The 9,853-nt window shown below is 40.5% G+C and overlaps 1 protein-coding gene across 7 annotated transcripts in view; it reads right to left on the reverse strand.

The window, feature by feature from the left end:
* Positions 1-7,337, reverse strand: part of U2AF1 (U2 small nuclear RNA auxiliary factor 1) — an 11,060-nt gene extending 3,723 nt beyond the window's left edge. For 2 of the 7 annotated variants that reach the window (XM_015569151.1, XM_015569145.1), the window contains exons 1-3: positions 7,250-7,337; positions 3,442-3,508; positions 174-223 (exon numbers count right to left, since the gene is read on the reverse strand). In XM_015569151.1, the coding sequence (XP_015424637.1) occupies positions 174-203 (30 nt within the window). In that variant the 5' untranslated portion in view covers positions 204-223; positions 3,442-3,508; positions 7,250-7,337. Of the gene's footprint in view, positions 1-173; positions 224-3,441; positions 3,509-4,333; positions 4,401-4,791; positions 5,158-7,249 lie in introns of those variants that run through there. The other 5 variants (XM_015569154.1, XM_015569159.1, XM_015569171.1 and 2 more) reach the window with 5 other exon arrangements.
* Between the last annotated feature and the right edge of the window lie 2,516 nt (positions 7,338-9,853).

The following is a 9,853-nucleotide window of genomic DNA, read 5'->3' on the forward strand; positions in this document are numbered from 1 at the left end:
CCAATCATGGTGTTTCTGGGTTTTTACCAATGAAGTTGAAAAGTTGTGTCACACAAAATCCTGCCCACAGGTGTTTATAGCAGTTTTATTTACAATTGTCAATTTTAATTCCCGCCCCCCCCAAAAAAAGATAAAGGTGAATAGGTCTATCAGTCTCCAATAGTCAATCTCACCTCAAAAAACTCATCATAGTGTTCCTGCATCTCGACATCGCTCACAGCACCTGCAAACAACAGAAATCTTGCCGGTTAGCACAAGGGCTGTGACCAATTAAAACTTGTGCTTAAATCAACCTGCTACAGTGACACACATTAGATTATCTAAAGAGAGAACCCGATAGAAATGCATTCTACTGGAGCACTGACGAGACTGCATCACAAGGTCAAGTGTTAAAATCTTAAAGTGTGGGGAGACTTTTAAATGCCCTATGGCAGTCTCCATTCTGGCTATTAAAACCACACAAGTTTTAATCAGCATCAAAGGGTCACATTTTCAGAAAGTATCTTAAGGAAAAAGTTGCTCAAAAAAATTTTTAATGAAAAAATTTTAAAATTTGAAAAAGAGGCCAATTAATGCTCTGCCCCTCATCCCCCCAATTAGGTTACAATGAAAGCTGAATCAGGGTGAGTGATTAAAAGCTTACGCTCCTGACTCATTTCTTCCAGTGGTTATCAGCCACACAGATGCTATAAAATTATTTCTGATGCGATTAAAACCCAAATGACCATAAATACTCAGTAGGACAGTTACCAAGTTCCATTACAGTATTTTGAATGCCCCTTGAGTAAATGGAAAATTACAATACTTTGTTGAAGAAAGCATTCTTATTTTCTATTTTCCTCATTTACTTTTTCATAACCTACATGCACTAAATGAAATCATGCACATTCTGTGGGTGGATTTTACACATTTCCATTCTATCTCCATTATCACTTCTTTTATCAAATTTTAAAGTTCTCCTAACCTAAATCTGAGAAGTCACCAAGCTGGTGTGTCAATAAACTGATATTCCAAACAGTTGGCCCAGGGAGCCCAGGGAGCCGAGAGGCTGTTAGGCTGGGCCAGGGTCCTGGACAAGTGGCCTCCCCTGGGAAACACTGAGGGACCTGAGCTGTGGCGCAGGGCTCTCTACCCAGACTGCTGTCTTTTAGCCATGTCCTACATGATTTGAAAACCTTTTTATCTTTGATGGTCAGAACTTTAATCTTTCTATTCTGAAAGTGATTTAAGTTTACTTTCTAACACTTAGCTTCCCTGCATTTTGGTTGTTTTGAGTTTATGGAATCCAGCTCAGTTTAGAACCCACACTTACTGAGCACAGGCAACTACTACTCCTCTTAATGGCCCACCCCAGTGGGAGGCAAACAGGAACATATCTCCACCCTGAGGAGAGACAAGTTCCAAACGGAGGAGCCGTTCCAAAGGGCAGGCAGTGCTTAAACTCACTCCTTCCCCACATCAGGAAAAGCAAGAACAGAGGGAAAGCCTCTACACCCTCAGCTTGGGGAGCACTGACAATCCAGTCAGGTGGCGGCTCTAGTACCAGCTGATCATGACCGTCCTATTCTGTTCTTTATAACATGGAGTATTGTATTTCCATAACTTCTAGAAAACTATTTAAAAATGCTTGAATGTGGGCATATTTTATCTTTTATAAATTTCTGAATCAATCAAAATGATTTGAAAGGCAGAGATGAGTGAGTAAAAACTAATAAACTAAAACATAATTTACGTGACTCAATCTATTTTAAGTAATACAACCTGAAAAATACCGAATTTTTGTACAGAAACATTCTTAAACTGGGATTCATTATTAAGTGTAACCAAAGCACAGAGAACTTATTTTTCTACAGATGAATGGATATGGTCAAAAGAACCATTAGTATTAGGAAAACTGATGAACCCAGCTGACTGAAATTTACTGAAAGGGTCTGAGGCCAAGTATTTCAGGCTTATCAACCTAAATTGATTTTTTTTAAGCTGCAGAATCAGAATCTCATTTAATTTATACAATCTGGGCCCCAGACCTGGAATATCTGATATAGCTAAACTTTTATTTTGTAGCATATGCAGAACAAGAGCCCTGTGAATCACAGATAAAGACACCAAGAAAACTAACACAACATTCTTTTGCCAATAAAGAACCCGCAGTCCCCAAATAAACAAGTAGGGCAAAGAACTGTGAATTGTTGTTACTCCGTTATCTACTTGTCACTCATTTAATTTTAAGTCGATATTTAAACATTTCCCTCCATCTAATTGATCTTACTTAAGAGAACATAACAAAAACCAGGTATTTTAAACCATTGGCTACTAATCAATCCTGCCACCCTCAGATATGGGAAAAGACTTCTCTACTGTCAGGTCAGTATTAGCAACTCAAAACATTTAGTGTCTGAGAAGAAAAACTTGACAAGACAGCCTCATCCCGCAGACATGGGAGCTCCTGTGTGTGCAGGTATATAACTGGGAGACCTCCAGTGTGGGGCAAGGAAGCGTGGGTGGTGGCTGCTGGGACCATCCCACCCAGTGAAGGCCACCCATAAGCTGACGGCTCTGGGCCAAGGGTGCACTGGAGTTAGCTCTGTGCTACCAGGCTACCTTTGCTAGCATCTTCCATTAATGTTCACAGCTTTCAAACAAACTGAGGCTTGGACCCCTTGATTTTAATAGGAGGCCAGGGGGTTCATTTCAATTTACCCCCAGGTGACTACACTGATCTGCAGCTCAATTCTAAAAATCTGTTTTAGTTTTTTGAATTTTCCAATGATTCTAATATATATCCTGTTCTTGACAACGTTCAAAACTTAAACTAATGTCTACTGAGTGCCCAGTTTAGATCCATTTCCCCACCAAGTACCCCACGTTTCCCAAATGCAGTGAACTACCTCCTGAAGCTGGAGATACCTACATAAAGTATCCCTGTTAAAAGACTGAGTGAGCACAGGGCTGATGCTGAGGAAACTGAGGGGTCACTGCAACTTGGGACCCTTGCTTGGGAAACATTCCCAGAAAAATGCTCTCAGTTAGAGCATGCGCTCCAAAATAGAGTTTAAGGGGGAAAAGTCAAATAAGAGATAAAAATCTGAAAAGTAATTTCAGAACAATTTTTTTAGGTGAAACTTTCAAATACTGTTGCTCTCAGAGGGACGAACACAATTCCACACTTAACTCCACGGAAATTCTCCCCTGGGATGAGAGCCAAGGTAAAGGGGAGAGCGGCAGCTCCAAGCTATTGTAAAGGGTGCCCTTCACAGTCATCTTTTTGCTCTTTAAGTAAGTGGGCAGCAGTTCAAATCTCTGACAGAGGTTTCCATGGGGTCAGGGTCAGTGGGAAAAAGCTCTTGACTCTTCTAGTGGAAGCAGCAGACCAGGTGGAGTGGACGCTGAGCTCTGACACGTAAGCCCAGGGAACCAGGGAAGGAACTTGTATGAACTTACAGCGCAAACCGTCAGCAGACTGGGAAGAGTTTTGAGGGTTACGGTAAATGTTCAAGAGGGCAATGGTCTGAAATACAAAACGCAACAACTTTATATTATGGAAAATTAAATGTAAACACTTAACCGGCTTCCTGTGGCGATCGCTTCAGTCAAGACTCAGTGCTGAAAAAAAGCAAGTTATTTCTTTCGATGGAGAGATGTTTTCGTAGCTGATGGCGGTCTCGGAGCACCCTAGCACTGCAATGCAGAGATCTCATGATATGCCAGTATTGTATTTCTGTTCACAGAGCGTAAAAATTCCCCATTTCAAAGTTCCAAGCCAGGTAAGAGTGCAAATAACTCGACAGGCTACTACCAAAACATTCTTAGAAAAACTTTTAATGGACAACTGGGAAAGAAAAAGTGCCCATATGAACCAATGACACAATTACTATATTAGAGAAATACAATAATTACATATCATGAAATCTCCACTTCCTAGAAGAAAAATCATAGTTGAAATAAACCCACACTTATTGGGCAACTTACCTTATTGATTCCTAAATATTCCTAAAATTATTAGTTTTACAGAAAGAACTTAATAAATGCCCGGGTTCAGTCATTGTAAAGACCAATGATGGCTGATAATGTTAAAATGTCACATGGACAGATCCCTTCTTGTTAACAAATGTCAATCAAGGGAAGAGACCTGGTCAGCGACCTCCCCTAGGACAGCCTCCTGAACACAGCCAAGTATCAAGTTCTTGCTGTATACGTCAAGGACTTCCACCACCTTGTCCTGTTTGCAACAGCTCTATGTCAGCAGCTCAGAAGCCAACATTATGTGTCTCAATTAAGAGTGGGCTCTTTAACACCATTGTTTTAAAAAAATTTCTCCAACTGTGGGACTTACAGTGTGAGCCGTCAGCCGTCTGTGCACTGTTTTGGGGATTACGATAGATGTTTTGAATCAAGATGGTCTGCGGGGAAAAAAAAATAAAAAGGGGAATTCTACTGGCTGCTGTGCATATATTAGACAATTGCAAAGAGACAACTTGTTTGCAAATGGCTCAACGCTTGTATGTTTGTTTCCCGCAAGTCACACAATTGTCTTCTGAAGAGGACACCCAAACCATCATATTATGAAAACAGAGTTTGAGCAGTGACTTAGGTCAAGTCAGCCAGCAACCAAGAAAAAATAATTGTTACTTTGAGTAGTCCCACATTTTAAAAATGTTTTAATGCAAGATAAATAACAGGACATTAGCATTTTCCTACACTTCAAGTTAGCAGACAAGATACTGAAAAATTTACATTATAATCATATTCCCCATACAAAATCCTTTTAAAAAAACAAATGCATAACCCAACTGTATGCAGTCCATCCAGCTCTTTGGTCTCGTAGGAAACAGGCACACCAAATGGTTTCCTAACTGTTCCGGACACCTATCAGATTTACATTTTCTTGGTGGGATCTCTGTTTACATAATACAATAGCTTAAAACATTTGCTCTTTTCCGATCCTTCTTAAGGGAATAAAATCCTTTTTAGCCCTTCTGCTTTAAACTGGATCAGGCAGACTTGAAACCTTACATTGTACCGTTCTTCTTAAAATCAAGTTGTCTGAAAAAACAAACCATGTTTAAGTTAGTAGACTAATATATTACATGAATCTTAATGTCCACATCACTGTAAGAAGCGTAAAAAGAAACCCACATTGAATTATGCTAGATACTTACAAGCTGAACCAATAAAACACGATTTAGAAAAATAAATGCTCACTTTCAACATATGTCCAAAGCAGTTTTGTAAGTGGTTTTACAGAATGAGCCAGTTCCATTTCCAGCTATGTTTAAAGGGGAGGGATTGTGTAAACACTCCCAGTCAAAGGCCTGTTGCTGGGAAACCCACTTGCAAGAACTGCCAGCAGCAGGCAGCACACCTGTGACATGCAGCTCCTCCACTCAGGGCCTGGCACCTTCCCCAAGCCATGGAGCACTGCCCAAGACAACCTATCCCGGGCCTCGGATGTTTCCCAAAGCCAACTTCATATTTTCAACTGGAATTACCAGAGTATGACAATAATGGAAAGCTATACTGAGCCCAATTATTCAACAGGAAAATTAACGTTAAGTTTCACTGAGGTAACCTGGCAGTGGCTGTTTAGGAAGAACTGTCATTTAAAAGGGGCAATGCAGTTCCACTAAGATTAGGGGTGGTTACGATTACCTAAAATCAACCAACCAAATCAAAATACGACCCTCCAGTTAACAAATACAGCTGACCCCATCAACTTTAATGGAACCATCGCCTTGTTTTGATCTAAAGTGCTCAAATTAACCTGACATTAACATACTGAGGCCATCAACTGCGGGGAAGCACTGGACTTGGTTGGAAAGTTTATAAGGAAAAATCCCCAAAAGGTCAGGGCCTCCAGGGAGAGATGGCCAACAAGCCTATGCTTCCCCACAATCAATAATTCAGAAAGAAAAGAAGCCACGTGTCTCTTGGTAGCTTAAAGAAAACTGTAACAGGGGACAATTTCTTTCTCAGCCCAACACTTGGTACATCTGTAAGTAGCCCTCCAAAATAAAATACTCAGGGGATACTTAAAGTGCTTGGTTATTGCCCAATCTATGGCCACTGGCTTAGTGGCAAAATTCAATTATAAATTAAAGCACTTAAAAAAATTAGAACAGAAAATTTAAAGCAAATTCTCCAATATTCTGAAACTTGAGACATGTTCAAAGCTATTAAGATAGATTTTTATTATACTAACCACTTGGTAATCAGGAATGACAGGGGGAGGGAAGCCATCACACCCCCCTTCTAAAAGCAAGTTAAAGTGTGGGGTGTTCTATGGGCTTAAATTAGAAAATACTAATGTCTCTTTCTTACACCAATTGAACAGGAAGATGTGAGCTCAAAGTAGAGTCTAGCAGTTTCCAGAGGTAGATACAATAGTTACCCAATAGTAATAAAATCAAAAAATAGAAGTTGCATGTTCAGACTTCATGGGCGGTCAGAAGGAGATCAACAAATTTTTCAAATTCCAAACATTCTGGTAAACACGGGCATAAGTTTCTGTTAGTATTAGAGGTGCATTCATTCTCCCTTTAATACATCAGTGATCACTTACAGGGTACAAAGTCTTGCCTTTTCTTCAGTTAACCAAAAATATAAAAAATCTCAATTTTTAAAATTAAACCAAATCATAGCCAACCTAAACCCAAGATAACAGGCATCCCTCAATTAACTGAATAAAACTGGCCACAAAACACTGAACTGAATGCCCATCTTCTAGTGTTAAATTTCATTTTTAATGTTTCTATGTCATGATGCAACTTGCTATTGCCTTGACTAAGGGTCTAAGAAAGGGAACACACCAGGCCTGGAGAACCGAGGGCATGGCAGTCACCCCAGCCTCTCCTGTAAGGTGGCTGCCTAAGGAGAGCAAAGACCAGAAAGCCCGCTTTGCATCTCCCATGCCTGGAAGAGGCTCAGTCAATGTTGTTGACTGCAGGGAGGCTGCAGGGAGGGTGGTAGGGCAAGGTCCTAGCCAACATGCACATACTAAAACCTTCTTTTAAACAGGTTTCTCTAGTGATAAAAACAGGGGATGATGCTCTCAGACCTTCCATTGGGGTGACTCACCTGCCTCATCCATTGAAACAAACGAACATGCTCACTTATGAACATAAATAGAAAATAAAACAACTAGAGAAATAAAGGTCCCCTTTATACATGGAAATTATTAACTGGCTTTGTAAAGTACACGTTTTGATAATTTACGTGAAAACAGAAAAAAAAAAAGAAAAAATAAACAAACCTGGCTAAAGGTTGGTTTATTGTGCAACCGAGAGCATCTGTCTCCATGACGACATGCTCCAATTTTGAAATAAAATGAACAGTTGACTCTGTAATGAAAAATAAGAGCAGATTATTTTGCTGGGAAGACATCAAACAGATGAAACTACGTCATCAACATGAGACATGCTATCAAATGACTTCCCCAAAATATAGGCACATTATTTTTGATTGGAAGCAGGTACCCCTCCCCCTTCCTGGCAATATTTTAGGACTAGTTTCAATCTGCTCCTCTGTAAACTCCTTTAATGAAGAACACTCAGACCCAATTCCTCCTTATTCAAATCCCCTCCCCTTTCAACCTGTTTTCATGTAAATGAAATATTAGTCTAAAACTAAATTTAACTTAAAATGTATCTGGTTCTTTAGTTTTCCACAATGAAATGACTTCGCTTGAGGACACCAACACAGTGTAATGAGGTGAAGGTCCAGATCTGCTCCTAGCTGCCTGGGCTTGGGCAAATCACCCCACCTTTCAGGGTTTCATTTGAAAAAATGAGGAAAATGCCAACCTGGCACTGTTCCAAGCATCAGCTGTAAAGTAGGTGTGTGCCATACACAACGCTCATTTAAATGCAATCATTATTTAAATAAACCAACCAAGCCGGCTGGTGTGGCTCAGTGGTTGAGCACTGACCTATGAACCAGAAGGTCATGGTTCGATTCCCCGTCTAGGTACACACAGGGTTTAAGGCTCCATCCCTAGTAGGGGGAATGCAGGAGGCAGCTGACCAATGATGTTTCTAACTCTCTCTCCCTTTCTGAAATCAATAAAAATATATTAAAACAACAACAACAACAACAAAAACAAAAAACAAAGTCCAGGGTCTCTCACCCATGATACCAGACCAACAGGAAATTTCCAAAAACAGGTCTGAAGTAAATAATTCTTCTGGTTTCCATATACTGAAAACAAGCTATTGGGGAACTCAACCTGTACTTCTGTCCCTATGGCAAAGTTCTCCCTTAATATTAATCAAATATTGGATGACCCAGATCAAATTAAAACTAGCAATCCAGCCAGCATGATAGCAATGCCAGGTGGCTTAGCAGATCTGTGATGAACTATGAAATCTTAGTAGATGAGTCCCATTCAAATTCTCACTTGCTCGGCTGGTGAGGTTCAGTGGTTGAGCATCCACCCATGAACCCAGAGGTCACTGGTTCCAGTGCCAGTCAGGGCACATGACTGGGTTTCGGGCTCTATCCCCAGTAGAGGGTGTGCAGGAGGCAGCCAATCAATGATTCTCTCATCGATGTTTCTATCTCTCCCTCCCTTCCTAACAATTACTACCCAACCATTCCACAATTAATCCTGTCCCTTAACTTCCAGAGATGGCTTTCATTTGATGATACCCAGTTAAAACAAAACCTCCCAAGTCTCTCTGAAATGAGAATATGACTAATCTAAATAATTAAATTTTTTGAATTAAAGCCATGGCTTTTACAAAACAGCTTGGATAGGTGGTTATTGGAATAAACCCCTAAAGTAAGTTTTGAAGAGTGACAGTGAAGACACCAAATGATAGAAAAAAAAATTGCCTGACCCAGAAGTCATGGCCCACACTGATAGAAGCTAAAGAATGAAATTAATGATGCACGTTCTTAGCATGCACTCAGAGAAGCCTCTTTTTCCAGCAGGGCTGGCCTATTCAATCAAGATCCTATTTAAAGGCAAGTCCCCCACGATGCTCTTCCTTGAGCTCAAAGCATTCAGGGTGCACCCCTCTCCCAACGCATTTAAGACATTTTGATGCATTTTACTTTAATGATCCTTTACATGCACACATCCCTCCCTCCTTGAGAACAAGATCTAAATTTTATCCATCTTTTGAGTCCCCAGAGATTGCCTTTGGGTTGACACCCAAGTGACTATGACTGTCATTTTGTCTCGAAAATTTTGGTAGGAAAAAATATAACTAATCCCACAAGAAATTCTATCACGTGTAAAAAGACATTTTACAAGATGTATCCTGGAAAACAGAAACAATTCAAACAGTGTTTGGAAAAGTGGCATTAAAACATGTATGGCAAACTTAGGGGTTGACCCTTAAAAACATACATTCACAGAAGCCTATTTAACCCTGAAAAATCCCAAATAACTACTTATTCGAAGGATACATTAATCCAGACATTAGTCTTTAGTTTTCAAAGAATTATCCCCTAAATGTCTGAAGACATTTACGTTAGTCTAAATTTCAATACGTGCAAACGTGGCAAAGTCAGAATTAAATTTTTCACTTTTAACCTAACAATTGATTAGGGAAGCATGCAACCTTAAAAACGAGGAAAAGGGCCCACCTTTTCCCTTATAATATTGGAATTCAGTCTTCAAGTATTTAAAGACCTCAACAATTACCTTACGTTATCTGAGGATAAATAAACACGGGCGAGATGTGCACCACAGCTTGCCCAACACCCTAGAGACTAAAGTTGGGGGGATTGTCTAACGTCGGCTTCAGCACAACTCGAGGCGGCTGCCGAGGGCCACGGGGAGCCGGGTGCCCCACGGACCGGAACACCGCGGGCCGCGGAGGAGAGCCGCGCGGGAAAGGTCGCGCCGCCC

The sequence above is a fragment of the Myotis davidii genome, unplaced genomic scaffold, assembly GCF_000327345.1.
Source record: "Myotis davidii unplaced genomic scaffold, ASM32734v1 scaffold512, whole genome shotgun sequence".
Classification (NCBI taxonomy): domain Eukaryota; kingdom Metazoa; phylum Chordata; class Mammalia; order Chiroptera; family Vespertilionidae; genus Myotis; species Myotis davidii.